This window comes from Penaeus vannamei, chromosome 17, assembly GCF_042767895.1.
Source record: "Penaeus vannamei isolate JL-2024 chromosome 17, ASM4276789v1, whole genome shotgun sequence".
Taxonomy (NCBI): domain Eukaryota; kingdom Metazoa; phylum Arthropoda; class Malacostraca; order Decapoda; family Penaeidae; genus Penaeus; species Penaeus vannamei.
The window spans coordinates 12,458,357-12,473,356 of record NC_091565.1 but is presented as its reverse complement, the minus strand read 5'-3'; the positions used below and the strand labels follow the sequence as shown (position 1 = coordinate 12,473,356).

The 15,000-nt window shown below is 37.8% G+C and overlaps 2 protein-coding genes across 5 annotated transcripts in view; one reads left to right on the top strand and one right to left on the bottom strand.

The window, feature by feature from the left end:
* LOC113810981 (large ribosomal subunit protein eL34) overlaps window positions 1-6,188 on the top strand; it is a 6,747-nt gene extending 559 nt beyond the window's left edge. For both annotated transcript variants that reach the window (XM_027362651.2, XM_027362650.2), the window contains exons 3-4: window positions 5,683-5,880; window positions 6,062-6,188. In XM_027362651.2, the coding sequence (XP_027218452.1) occupies window positions 5,683-5,880; window positions 6,062-6,161 (298 nt within the window). In that variant the 3' untranslated portion in view covers window positions 6,162-6,188. The remainder of the gene's footprint in view (window positions 1-5,682; window positions 5,881-6,061) is intronic.
* A 3,541-nt stretch (window positions 6,189-9,729) lies between these two features.
* Window positions 9,730-15,000, bottom strand: part of LOC113810980 (ATPase inhibitor mai-2, mitochondrial) — a 6,593-nt gene continuing 1,322 nt past the window's right edge. The window contains exons 2-4 of one of the 3 annotated variants that reach the window (XM_027362649.2): window positions 12,980-13,118; window positions 11,228-11,333; window positions 9,730-10,086 (exon numbers count right to left, since the gene is read on the bottom strand). In XM_027362649.2, coding sequence (XP_027218450.1) covers window positions 11,265-11,333; window positions 12,980-13,118 — 208 coding nt within the window. In that variant the 3' untranslated portion in view covers window positions 9,730-10,086; window positions 11,228-11,264. Of the gene's footprint in view, window positions 11,075-11,227; window positions 11,334-12,979; window positions 13,119-15,000 lie in introns of all 3 variants that reach the window. The other 2 variants (XM_070131942.1, XM_027362648.2) reach the window with 2 other exon arrangements.

The following is a 15,000-nucleotide window of genomic DNA, read 5'->3' as shown; positions in this document are numbered from 1 at the left end:
ATGAGGTAGGAATGTCTCTTAGAAAATTCATTGGAATGTTTACTATAGAGATTCACGTGTTCACTGATGTTGAGTAGAATCATAGAATTATTAGGAACAATAACATTCTATAAACAAAGATATTTTAGCAGGTGAAGAAATAGGAAACGTCATAGCTCCTTACACTTAAAGTCCGTAGAAGAAAGATAGTTTAAGGCGGAAACCAAAACCAAGTAACTGCAGAAAATGTTCTTTATTCGGAATACTTTTGCATTACTGTTTTTAGCGATTTAATATCAGTGGATTATTCTTGTTTCTGTTATCCAAATAAATCAATTTTACGCAAGAACCTCCCACCCCCTCATTGGCAATAATCTTGGCTAGTGTTACGAAGGGACATAAAGGGGAATGGACACTGCCATCTTCTAGAGCATAAGAAAGTCCAGCTACTGCAGCCTCATATTTAGTGTAATAACAAAAGTATCTGCTGTATACTATTTTCATAGACTCCAAAACACACTCGCATAGCCAGAGTACTGTTGCATTTATATACATCATTTTATAAATTTATTAAGTGGTTATAAAGTAGGAAAATTATTTACTACATATTTACCAATTCTGTAAATTATTCATATTTTACCCAGCAATTTCCATGGTATCTTCCATGCCCTCTTCTATTATTTGGGCCAAGTTCAAGGGTATAGGTTGATTTCCCTAGCATAATTTCTATATATTTAAGTAGTGGAGTGGAAGGAATACATTGATACCAATATTATAGTGATTAGTCGAGCAAAGGCAAGTAAGTAGAGGAAAGTTTATAGGTAAATTATAGGATAAAGGTTAAGATTTGAGTAAACCTGCTGCCTCCCACCCCCCTTTCTCGTCCACAAAATCTGTACCTTGTATGTTCTGCCAGGTTTAATTTGGGCAGATGTCTCATACCCGTACTGATTTCAGTAAGATCCTACTTTAGCCAATAGATATTTCCCTAAATCTGAATAACGTCACCATCACGTCAAGGGAAAATTTGGCTACGAGGGACAGATATTGTGAACTTGTTGTCATGGAAAAAATTGTCTGAGAGCTAGGGTGACAGGAACTTGTCATCCTAAGAATATTAGTGTTTTAAGCAGGGAAAGTTCTTGCCTGAAATCTCAAGCGTTTTTCTTGCTTTCACAAGCGACCTCCATAGATGGCTTGACTTGCGCTTGCTAAGTCAAGCGGTGTACCGTCACCATGGCAACGGCGTCGGTTGCGTACCGTACTGGTCACGATCCTTCGAATGCGGGCGTTGGCCAGGAACTCCGCTTAATATCTTGTCAGATAAATAATTTTTTCACTGTATCTGATTCTGTAATTTTCTTAAAATGATATTGAAAGAAATTGAAATTAACTGAAAACGAAAGAAGATAATGGAGATTATGGGAATAAAAAGTTTTACTTATGAATAATAAATGATTATGAGACGAACAATTTTCCTCTTATTGTCAAACTTCTCGTCTGTCTAAATCGAGAATGTCTGCTATTTTATGAAATAAAGAATATCTCAAGTGAAAAAGTCTGAGAAATTCTAGCAACATTCTTCTGTTGATATTATATTCGATGATTTGTTATATTTAACCTCATAAAATCGGATATATGGTAATGGGTAGGCCTATAATTTAATTCAGGGATATTCATTTGTTTTGATAACGCGTCAGAATGAAAGGGCTGTCAATCGGAAGTGTGTGTCATTGTTTTAGAGGCACTTTATATGAATATAGGAGAAAATATAGCGCTTTAAGATGTTTGGGTAGATTTATTTATTTCTCTGCCATCTTGATGCGGCACTAGCTTGTCAGTTGTTTTGAATTGTGGGTAATTGTTGAAGACCGCGACGCACCCTCGCAGAGACTAAGTCGAAAAAAAATGATGTTTTTCTGCATGAAATCCTATGATTTCATCGATTTTCGGCGTTGTTTCTTTTGCGAATGAATCGTTCAGGAGATCGAGTACCATTTCTCCATCGACGATCTTGATTTGATAGTCCCGTTAGCAAGGGAGGGCATGAAGTATATCAGGGAAATTATTGGGTAAAACAAGCTTAAATAAGAAGAATAACGATAAAAAATGCATAAAACTATCACAAAAAGCGCTTAAAATCGGTCAATGAAACTCTACGGATGTTACCGCCATCTTTGAAAGTTTACGAACTGACGCGAAATAAATAAAAAACCAACCTAATATATCAATATAAATTGCCGTGACTAGGCGTGCCCTTCGGGCACTGCCCGAGGGGAGGGTTGATGGGGGGCAAGCCCCCCAACACCCCCCAGGACACATTCTCTCCACCACGGTATGTACGGCAAGACAGAGCTGCATTCTCACCGTAAAATAATAAACCAAATACCTTTATATCAGGAAACGTGAAACTTTCGTTTCTTTGTACTGTTGGGATTGCTTCGATTTTAATCACCTTTTTCGTCCTTTGGAGCTCTTGATGGGCTCAGATATAAAACTGGGATGGTTACTGAAGTCGAATTATTCTTCGATGCCACTGTAAAGGTCTTAAAAAAGAACCCAGAATCAACACAACACTGGAAACGCAACATTTCTCACCGGCTTTCAATCTCGAAATGAGCGGGTTGGTGAGCTGTCAACCTGTGGCTGGCGCAAGAAAGTGTGAAACACTCGATGCGCAGGATTCGATATGAGGGTATAGATAAATATAAAAATATGCAATTGAAGTATACTAACATTACTAAAAGACTTTAAAGGTATAAATGCGTACCAGCAGACACAGATAATTAGCCAAATATCGTTTTGACAAGCGCGTAATGATACACGGACTAGTTCGCGAACGCAAAAATGCGTTCGTGGGTCAGTGTTGTGTTTTTCCTAGCAAGGTAATCAAGCTCATCGACTTTGAATTTGAAAGGCGGCCGCGCGTTATATTTTCGTCATTTAGCGGTGACTATAAGGCCGGTGCATCTTAAACTATACGCTATCCCCTTCTATTTTTCCCGCTCTATAAGATGGCGGTGTCCATTTTCCTCTATCTACGCGGCTACAATATTGGTGCACTGGCCACGGCCCGGAATCTGCCCACACGCTGGCCGCGGCCCGCATCGTATTCAGAGAACGAGCTCTGATCCAAGATTACACTGGTGGGATGGCCAGCAATGCTTATATTTCCTGGTGTCTCACATGTGGGACACTGTCGTAAATGGGTTAAATAAGTTAATTGTTTTTTATCCAAATGATATGAAACTTGGTGTAAATTTCGGTATATGTATATGTAGCAAGCCCCATGTAACTCCCATTTATTAGCACTTCGTGCCAACTTATAGATAACAGACATTAACCCATTTTCGATGGGTGTCACATATGAGACACCCAGAAAATTAAACATTCTCGGGTGTCCTGCCAATGCAACGCTAGATATGAGGTTGCACTCTGATTTTGTCAATTGTGTTGGACGGTGCACTGGCAGGTTCATATACTTGCCTGCATGCAGATTTTGACGACACCTGGAAAACTTTATTTTCGGCTTGAAAATGTACTATCACTAGAAGATTAAGAACTCTGGCTGTGCAGGTGTTGTGGACTTGGTCTCTCAGCAGTGATAAGCAGCAAACATTTGTCATTGTACAGTAAATATCAGGGTGCTGCAGCTGCTCCTACATTGCTTTTTACTATATTACATGTGCTCTTTAAGATAGTGGTGTCCATTTCTTTCCATACAAGTTTTACCCAGTCTTGTGTACAGCCAATCATGGTAGGCAGGGATAAGATCCAATGATAGAAAATGGTGTTTACCAAGGAGCCAGTGATCTTCTGGTCATGATTCACAGGTGGTACATTCCACACTTATGTATTTGTAAATGAGCCCCTTTCTAATTGCCCATAGAACTTTTAGCACTCATGGCTTGTAGTTTGTCACCCTAGTCTCCAGTTGAAATTCTCATGATGACCCAGGGCCAAATTTTTCTGCAATGTGTTCATGTTGCTCACCCCTCAAGCCATTTTTTTCATGACATGGTTACGCCCCCAGCAGTAACACGCATTTTTCAGAAAAAGGAGAGTTGCCTCAGTACAGACTGATTTCAATGGAACAGATCTACATTTCTTTGGACTTTCTGGGGTCAGGCTCCATTATCATATGCTTATTTATATTATAGTTCTTGTTGGCTGAAAGACTAGTCAGTGTCTTATCATAGGTCATGTTATGACGAAGGACAAATTGCTTTGGCTCACGTAATTTCCTTCTTATGTCATGGAGCTTCCTGCCTGCTCTTTTTATTTGGTAGTGAAAGAAATGGGATAGCAGAAAATTCTTAACTTCTTCAATCCAGGTGATATGACCATCACATCATAGGTAAATATGGTCGTGGGCTGGATGAGGCAAACTGCCCATCATGAGTGAAGGCCAGAATGATGGAATGTTAAATTTGCTTTAATGCTATAGGTAGAGGCACAGCATTTGTCATTCCTGGTGAAAACCTCTAGAATGTCTTTATAGTTTACATAAAGATTTGCATAGTTTGTATTATTTATAGCAATTGTCACATGGATAGTTCATCTCAAAGCAACAACTGTAGAAGTGTCCCCTTAAATCACAAGGTACTTGATTCTATATATACATCAAAGTTTAGGTAACTCCAGAAAAAAATATACTAGTCCTTATAATTGCATTAGCAGCCTTGTTCTGGTTATACTAAAACCTTAGTAATCAAGTTTAAAAAAAATTCTGAATGAATGAATGAAGGGCCCATCTTAGTTAAACTGATATTTAAAAAAAAAAAAAAAAAAAAAAAAAAAACTTAAGGGGCTATCACGCTCAAGACCAAAGTTTGTTAGTTATGATTGGATTTACATGATTTTCATGATGTTATACATACATATAAAGTGATAAACAACACCAAGTTTTACATCATTTGGATAATAGATTATGAAAGTTATTTAAGAAAAACAAGTTTTTCAACAAATCTCAAAATCTTCAAAATCATACTTATCCATTGAACTTATTTTAAATTATTATTTCCTTTTAGTTCAGTGGGAACTTATTTTTTTCTAAATGTTCAGTCTTATGAACATAGATATAATATATGGACTTCTATTACCTAAAATGAAAATCAGCTTTAACAAAAACAGCACAAATTTATTCAGCTTTCAAATGATCCAAACCCCTTTAGGATTGCCCAAGTAGTTATGGATGAAATTTTAAAATGTTGATAAAAGTGTAGTTTTGCAATATTGGGCTCCAAAGTTTAGGATACTTTTCCCTTGATTTTTTTAGAATTCTTATCTCTGCGTCAATCTTGCTGCATTCTATGGCATTGACATGGTATTCATGATTTTGCAAGAACCCTTTTGGTGAACTTCATTTATGAGAGGCATTCTGTGTACATCTTTGGTATGGTAGATGCATACAAGAGAAAATATAATTATCTTTTTCTATTAAAGTTAAAAAGGGATTTGGTTAGTATTTTTGTTTGTTCGGTAATGAAAATAGGATTTTAGGTGGATTAAAATATTTCATCTTTGGAACTGTGGTTCATTACTTCAACATAGCACTGGTGTGTAGGAAATGTGATTATGGTGACCATTGATAAAATCATAAATATAATCATTTCAGAAATGTTATTTAAGAAGTAATGGTTTGAATTTTAAGTGTTCTGAGATGTAGTACTATAACTAATATCCAATTGATTATCCCAACAGTGTAAGGACGCCTGGAGGTCGCTTGGTGTACCAGTATGTAAAGAAACGTGGAAAGCGTGCAGCTTGCGGTAACTGCAAGAGAGAGCTTGCAGGAGTAGTTCGCTGCCGTCCTTATGAGCTCAAAAGAATGCCCAAGTACAAGAAGAAAGTGGCCCGTGCCTATGGTGGTTCTCTTTGCCATACATGTGTTCGCGAAAGGTAAAGATCTGACTTTAAAATGTTTGGAGTAGACTGTAGATATGGCTAGTTTTGCCTTGTATACCCCCCCCCCCCCTCCCTCATTAATGCTTTTTTAAACAGGGATGACTATCTCAGTAGATGAGGAGGACAAGGACCAAGTCACTGTAAACTGGGCCTGAAATTTGAATCTCTCTTTCAGGGTTGTACGTGCTTTCCTGATTGAAGAACAGAAGATCGTGGTTAAGGTACTGAAGGCACAGAAAGCTGCTGCTGCTGCTGCTGGAGGATCCAAGAAGTAAATTGAATAAAGAGAAGAAAAAAAGAAATTCTATCATTAACCACTCTTCTATCATCCTTTGGGCAATATAATTTTAAAAGTGCGAAACTTTTGAGTTTGAAAAGTTTAATATTCCTTAATCCATTGGTGGGTACATAGTCCTTTATTACTTTTTGTGAATAGTATATGTACATGCAGTTCCATAAGTGTTCAGCCAATTATGAGTTGATTCATAGGCTTTGAATGGATGCAAAAGAATTGGTAAATTATGGGGTGAGGTATTTTAGTTTTGTCTATTACAAGGTACTCTGTAGATTTTTAATTGATTTGTATCTAGATGGACCTGATTTTTTTTTTTTGAATTGATAGGTAATTTTATGGCCCTTTACTGAAATTCTCAAGGTGTATGTATGTTTGCCAGTTGGGTTAAGTTCACTAAGCATCAAAGATGTTAAAAACCTGTACAGCATGTGAAATAGACGCACCTGCATGATGAAAAAGAATAGAGATAGCTGTTGAAGAGTAAGAGAAATCCGGGGAGAGGGGATTGTGTTAAATATCAAAGGTTAAAGGGTGTTACAGGAAAGTATGGTGATGAAATAAGAAAGGAGGGAAGTAAATGAAGTAGAGCAGTAATAAATAATGGGAAATGTTTTGGAGGTAGATCAATTAAATGAATTATATTGAATCTGTGACTGGGGAAGAAATAGGGATAATACATGATAACATTATATATGGTTGCATTAGTAGTAGGGGATTAGGTATCTGAGGGTTGAGATAAAGCAGCAGGAGTAGGTGGAGTAGTGTCTGGGGGTTTGATAGGGACAGTGGGGTCTGGGGAAGGATATTGTGTTAGAGGTTCATGTGTATATCCAGGAGGGAATGGAAGGGATAGTAGGGAAGGATGGGATTTTGGGGGGGGAGGTTTGGTTTGGGTGGTTGAGAGGAGGTATTTTAGGAAAGGGTTGGGGGAATATAATGGGGTAGAGCAACTGATTGAATTGCTGTGTATCTGTGACTGCGGAAGGAGTAGGGACACTGGTCAAGGAAAAGAGGTGGCTGTTGAAGGAGGAGAATCCCCGGGGGTTGAGAAAGGGAGACTGGGGAAGGTGGTGAAGTGCTAGGAAAAATGTTTGGAGAGGTGGTGTCTGGAGAAAGACACTGTTGTGATAGAGAGGATGTGTGAGAGTATTCAAATGGTAGAGAGGGTGGGGTATGTTAGGAGGGTGTAGGAGGATGAATATCTGCAAATACTTTAAATGTAGGAGGAGGAACAGAGGGATAGGGGGGTGGATGAGGGAGCCGAGTGTTCCCTTGGGTCATCTTTAGGAAGTCTTCAAGGGTTACTGGAGGGGAATTTAGTATAAAGGACTGAGAAACAAAGGTTCTCTTATGAGAAGAGGAGATTGATATGAGGAACAGACAAAGAGGAAGGTGTTGAAGTGTAACATTTTAGGTCGTCTAGTACGACAACTAAAGTGAGGAGGGGTAGGTATCCGGGAAGTGGTTGAGATTGGAGCATCTGGATTTAACTGGTGGATAGGGTGATTAGACATAGATCTTGTGTTTAGGGTATACGGGAGACACCCCTGGGGAGATGCAGAAATATCTTGTGTAGATAGTGGGGGAGCAGAGTGTAGGACTGTTTAGGAATAAGTTGAGAGAGAAAACTTGTCTGGCCTCACATTGTGAGGCCTAGTTTAAATCTGAGGACTGCTACCTCACGTTCAAACTTATAGGCAGGGCAGCTCCTATAAAATACATTATGGGAGTCTCCACAACTGGCACATGTATGTGACTGAGCAGGGCAATTTGAATGATCATGACCAGGTTGGGCACATAGTTGAGCGACAATGTTTGGCTAGGTGGCCAAAACGCCAACATTTTTGACATTGACGAGGAAGGGGTTGATATTGTCAGACATAAGACAATCCACCAATATAAACCTCAAGGAGGTCTTGTCTATGGAAGCTAATCTTGGCAATATTGACATGAGATTTACATTGGCCTCTAGGAAGAAGAGTAACACTGTACTGACACTGCATCATATTCATCACAGCAGGAAAGGTCATTTTCAGTCTGACCACTCCTTGTTATACATGGGACAAGCATTTTGAGGAATAGAAACCATTCCAGTACAAGTATTAGGAATTGGGTGAGGTTCAGCAGGAATGGTTTTGCCAGTTAGGATAATTAGGGCAGATAGTGCATGAGCTTGAGCTTCAGATGTAACCATGACAAGGCGTGAATGATCAGGGCAACTGCGAAAGGTAACCTTGCCTACTTGTTTCTAGAGGCGCTGCTGAAAGAGAGGGGTATTCTCAGAATAGGGGGCTGTGGGGGGAATCAAAGAATCAATCCCACTTAGCTGGGCCAAATAGAATACCCAGAAGGTTTGCAGAGGTAGAGGTAGTAGGACAAGGACAAGGACAAGGGCAAGAGGAAGATGGGTTGGTGTGAAGTGTAGTACTGGTGGGGGGAGGACAATAAGGATAAATAGTAACAAGGGAAGGGGGGGTTGACATTAAAGAGGGTTGTGTAGTAGTGGATGAAGAGAATGTTGGGGATGAGGAAAAGTATTTTCTAGGGGTTGAGTAATAACCTGGGTTGGTGTTTCAGAATGGTTAAGAGTTGTTTGCAAGTGTTGAAGAGGGGGTATTAGTATCAGTGGTCAGAGGAGGGGCAGGGGTCGGAAAACAATCAAATTCATACAAGCTTATTTGGTGAATGGGTAAGGAATCTTCATTACTGGCCATGGTGAGCTTGAATAAACAGGAAAAGAAATGGTATACCCCTTAGAGTCCTCATAAGGGGTAAGGGCTCAGTAATTAACCAAAGGAATACTGTGCCTATGACTCCCGGAGGCCGTTCGTGACTGAAACAAAGCCAGCCTTTCATCCTTTCAGCACGGCTCTCACACCTTAGGAATGGGATAGAAGGGAATAAAGAAGATACGGAAGAGGAAAAGGAAAGAAAGGACCAAGCAAAATTAGTTGAGGCAAGGGCCGAGGCCCAAGGTAGGGGTAATCCTCTACATTGGGTCTGTCCCCATCTCCTATGCCCTCCCATGACGACGAGCTAGGTTTTGGGAGGGACAATCGCAGGAAAATCCAGTAGAATTTGCCTACTCATCTGGACAGCCCTTAACAAGATATAGGCATGAAAAGCCAAGCTTATTTAAATAAAAGCCTAGAATTAAGTTACAACCACAAGTGTCCGGCCAGTCATGTGGGCAGAAACAATTGAGTGCCCTTTAAGGGGGGGGGGGAGTACCCAACTTATAGGCAACTGCTCAAAAAACAAACTGCAAAATCCTCTTCCCTAAGTGCTTGTGTGTTAGCATGGTAACTAACCCTTCTGTGGAAAGGGGTTTATAGACTACTTGGAAGTTTAACCCTAGTATTCATGAGGGTAACACTGACTTTGCATGTCCCCCAATATTTTCCAATAATTATGCTAATATTTTTCTTGCTCTATTAAAATTGAGTCAGTCACCATGCCATTTGCATAGTCCTCACACACCTGTGTGTTAAACTTTGGTGTCTCATTCTGTTACTACCAGTTTTCTCAAGGATAATAAACTTGCTTCAAAAGCACTGCTACTTTACTAACTTGATAATCAAAGCCATTATATTTACATCATACCAATTATATATATATATATGTATATATATTTTTTTTACCATGAAATAATGCATCTTTTTTGAATCAGTAAAAAACAAAAACTGAAATAGATGCATTTTTTTCTCCTTGTAATTACTTCTTCCCAGAATGATGCAAGTTGCAATACAGATGGATATCCCCAAATTTCAGCATCCTCTTTACTTCAGCTCATTCAGACGTTCCTCGTGCCTTTTGATGGCATCTTTGTGAGCCTCCACTTGCTCCTTGTGGAACTCGATTTCCTTTTGAAGGCCCTTTTTTAACTTTTTCAACTGTTCTTGCTCCTGAAATAAAATGTTTTTCTTAAAAAAGATAACTATCACTCACTTAACATAAATCCAACACACCATCTTTTGTGCATATACTCACATCTGTTCACACATAAAACACACAATGCTCTGCCATTCTATGGCCTAGAGTAGCTTTATACTCAATACATTTTTAAGTTTATCTAACAACTAGACCACAACACAATCTGATTGGAGAGAAAAAGTACAATTATAAAGACAAACTGGGGAGATAACATTGTTCAGTATCTGAACAAGTATAATAGGGTAGGAAGGGGTGATGCAGAAGCAGGGGGAGGGGTAAAGAAGGCATATAGGGAGAACATCCCAATCCCTTATTATTGTTGTCGGGAGGAGGGGTTTGGAGACGGATAAGAAGAATGAGGCCTAAAGTAAGGGCAACCCCTACCTTGGACCTCAGTCCTTGCCTCAACCAATTTTACATGGTTATTTCTTCCTCTTTTTTTTTTTTTTTTTAGCAAAATCATTTTAAAATAAAGTTTATATTATAATCAACAAAACTCTTGGGTGTATACAAATAATAATCAAAAATAAAATTCTACAAATAGATCTGGGTTTGAAATCTGACGATGGAATAACATTTTATATCTAATATGGTGTTCCAGTATGGCTAAAACCAGCTACAACTTCCATAATACTTTTGAAATGAAAAAGATTGAGAGAATCAAGGCAAAGTAGGATCCTTTCTAATTTACATTACAATTTTATTTATATTGTAAAATAAGGAATAAAGCAATAAAATAAATGCATTGCATACTGTATCTTAGTTTGCATGCAGCTGTGCATGGACAAGTAGGTAAAGTGATATAGCATGAAAAATATTGTCTCACATTTATGTTCTTTCATGAACATGATTCAAAATTTACATAAAAGGTTTAGTGGAGCATCTGCAATCATACATGACTCTTTTGCAATATACTGGTATCCCATAGTTGATCAAATTAAGAGGCTTCACATTTTTCTGCTAAAATAAAAAAGCAAACACATACCTTAAATATTTTTATATCTTGGAAAGTTGAAGTCAACTTCAAATAAACATTCCTTAACTATGTATGTCAAGCATGGAAAAGGGGATATCTAAAATTGAATGCAAGAAGAAAAGAGTACCCCACTATACCATTCTTGATTGAAAACATTCAATCTTGAAGCTATCACTATTTTGGTTTCTTCTCCTTCCCTTGACTGGACTGTAAATCCTTCAGCTTCTTCATCTGCTCTTCTTCCTGTTTAAAAGCACATGCACACTGCCTTTAAGCAAAGGAAAACAGCATGGACATTGTGGTCATCGAAAATCCTCAGCCTTTAATACATCTTGAAAAGACAAAAGTGGACTGTTCAGAAGTAAAGCAAGCACAAGCAAGGAAGGATTGATCAGTATAAGCAATTGATCATATTTCTATCTAAGGTTAAATTCTATTATAGTGATTGAACATAGAGTACATTAGCTGTACAAGATGTGCTACTAACAAGATTTAACAAATTTGAAAAGTTGAATCAAAAACTTTAATGTATTGGCCAGATTGAAGATTAATAAACCATTTGTTTTTCATATTTTCTTTATACTAATATTTTTTCTGGAAAAAAATGTTAATTATAATTTTAAAAACCTCTAAAGAAAAATTTGGATGTTAATATGATCTGAATGACATGACCATCATGAAAAAATTTGGCTTGAGGGGTGGGTGACATGAATGTGTTGTCATGGGAAATTTTGGCTGTGGGCCAGGGTGATGCAAACTTGCCATTATGAGCATTTCAGGTGAAAGCTGGGGTGATAGGAATGACTTGCCATGGGTGCGCAAACCTTTTAAAGGGTGATTGGACTCATTTGGCATCTAGGAAGGGCTTTTACATTATTTTCATCAATAAACAAGTGTGGAATGCACTGTGTGCGCCCTGACTGGAAGAGTGCCGGCTCCAGGAAAGACTATTTCCATACTGAGGATCTTATTCCTGGCCACCATGACTTGCAAGACAGGTTGTATTACAGAAAACTGAATAACAAGATGTTTCCTTATTGTAATTATTACTGAACTGAGTTATGTACAATAATAATAATAGATTACCTATTAGAGATGATATGGAGTCTGTTTAAGGAAAATAGTCTATTACCATCTGGATAATGCAAACCAAATGACTAATATAGACATTGGAAAATGGAAAAAAGCTCAAATGGCCTATGCAGAAAAGGAGAAAATAACATTGCAAAGGGGAGGCATGTAGTCTTTTCACCATCCAGCCTACAAGCCTCTTACCACAAGTAAGCATAATACCTGTTTTAGGCCACTTGATGGCAGTGTACCATCCAGATCCAATGGTTTAAGCAATTAAAGTTACTGACTACCACTATTTGCAAGGGTTTTAAAAAATAATCTCCAGCAATAAAATACACTGTTTGCAACAGCATTGTACAAAGACGTTTCTAGAATTAACTGAAAATCACCAGAAGAAAAGCATCTTCAGTAAAAGCACAAAGAACTCAATTGACAAATAGATAAAAGAATGAAAAAGCCAAAAGGCCTCCCAACTAGCCATAAAAAAGATAGGATCTTAAGCTTGACAGTCATCTATTGGCATTTCTAATACAGCATAAAATGTTATCTAAAACTGTATATGAATTTCTAATTAAAAAATTAAAACATTTTGACTTTCCTCTTTAAATTTTTCATTTTACAATAAAACAATAACAATTCCAAGATAATCAAATTTGGAAATTTGTAAAAAGCTTTAGGACAATCTACTGTACTTTCTGTACTTGTCAAGCATCCAGACCTTTAAATCTTTAAGCCAAGTATCATATAGGTAAAGCTTGTATGCAATAGAGAAGCAGTGCAGTATGTTGAAAATTAAACAAAACACACTAACATACCAATTTCCTGAAGTACTGTTCTTCTTGTGCTGCCTCACGCTTGCCGAAGGCACCACCAGCATCCCTGATTGTGCCACCACTTCCTCCACCACGGCCAGCCCCATCACCTGGCTCGCCCTTTCCCATGCTTCGCACACACCTAAATATAAAACTTTATCAAACTTTTGTGCAAATAATGGACAGAGGATTTCATTATACAGGGTTACTTTTACTATTCTTATATCATGGTTGGCATTTCTAAATTCCTGTAGATTTCATCTTCATGTGTACTTTTTTCCTGCTATGGTATTAACATATTTGCAATATTTACCATTCAATATAAATAGGGCTCCACATGTAGAGCAGCAAGCTGCCTTGGGAGCTAAGTCCAGCAAATGGTAGACAGTGAGCAAATTTCATTAGTATATGGCTAATCATAGTATTGATTTGAGAAATAAGACAAGGGGGAAAAAAAACTGATTAAAAAGAAAAAAATTTAGTTGATGCTTATGATGTGGATATGTTCTAAAATGCAGTAGTTTTCCATTTTCTCTTTCATCCTGATGTATCCCATCTTACAAAACTAACATGCCTTTCATGCATTTGACCTGCTTCCTTACTAACACCCATCCCTTCTTATAAAACAAAGGATGAATGCATGTACAATGATTGTGACTTCAAGTGCAAGTGCTTCCTGTTACACATACAAATGTCCTTAAAAACTGGGGAGTTAGCATCACTGCTAGTACAAATCATTCATATTATGATATTTATATACCATTCTACAGATATACAAATACGCTTATAGGAAATTAGAAGCATATGAGGGGTGGTGTAACAAATTATTCACTGATGATAATTCCTGTCAAAATGTTATATAATTTATTTCGACATGTACAGGTTGATAATGACATCGTGCACTCACCCCCCCGCCCCTAAATGGAGCTTTGTGAATTCGATTTTACCCCTTAACCCTCCCTTTGGAACTTAGTCTCTGCGAGGGTGTGTCGCAATCGGTAACAATTATCTTTTTAAGACTTTAGTTAGTTAATTTTAGTTAATTAGACTTTAGTAACCATCCCAGTTTTATATCTGGGCCCATTGAGAGCTCCAAATGATGAAAAAGGTGATTAAAATCAAAGTAATCCCAATGGTACAAAGAAGGAACGAAAGTTTGACGTTTCCAGACATAAAGGTATTTGGTTTATTATTTCACGTGAATGCAGCTCCATCTTGCCATGCATACCGAGGTGGAGAGAATATATCCTGGGAGGTGTTGGGGGGCTTACCCCTCATTAATCTTCCCCTTGGGCAGTGCCCGAAGTGCACACCTATTCACGGCAATTTATACCGATATATTAGGTTGGTTTATTCAATACGTTTCTTGGGGGGGGTTGGAACATGTGAATTCCCATAGAGTTTGGCCAAAAAGTGGGCTGGTTTCCTGTAGAATTTTTTTTATTTCTGGCACGTTAGCCTGTAGAATTTCAAAAGATAGCGGTTACATCTGTAGTTTCATTGGCCAATTTTAAGAGTTTTTGTACTAGTTTTACACATTTTTCATCTTCATTCTTCCTATTTAAGCCTGTTTTATCCCATAATTTCCAATATACTTCGGTGGAGAAATGGTACTCGATCTCCTGAACGATTCATTTGCTGAAGAAACAATGCTGAAAATCAATGAAATCATTGGATTTCCTGCAAAAAAAAAAAAAAAAAATTTTCGACTTATTCTCTGGGAGGGTGCATCACTCTGTAACAATTACCAATATTAAGACTTAAAAAGCATAAATGTGTAACTGCAGATACTGATAACTAGCAAAATACAAATTTGACAAGGGCATAGTAATACATGAAGTACTTGGGATATCACAGTAATGAGTTATCCAGTCAGTGTTTTGCTTTTCCTGGCAAGGTAAACAAGATGAGTAACATACTTTGAGCAGTGATATGTAGGGGATTCTTTTGTCATTTAACAGTGAATATTAGGCCACTGCAGCTTAAATTATGTCGTTTCTGACTATTTCTTACACTCTATAAGA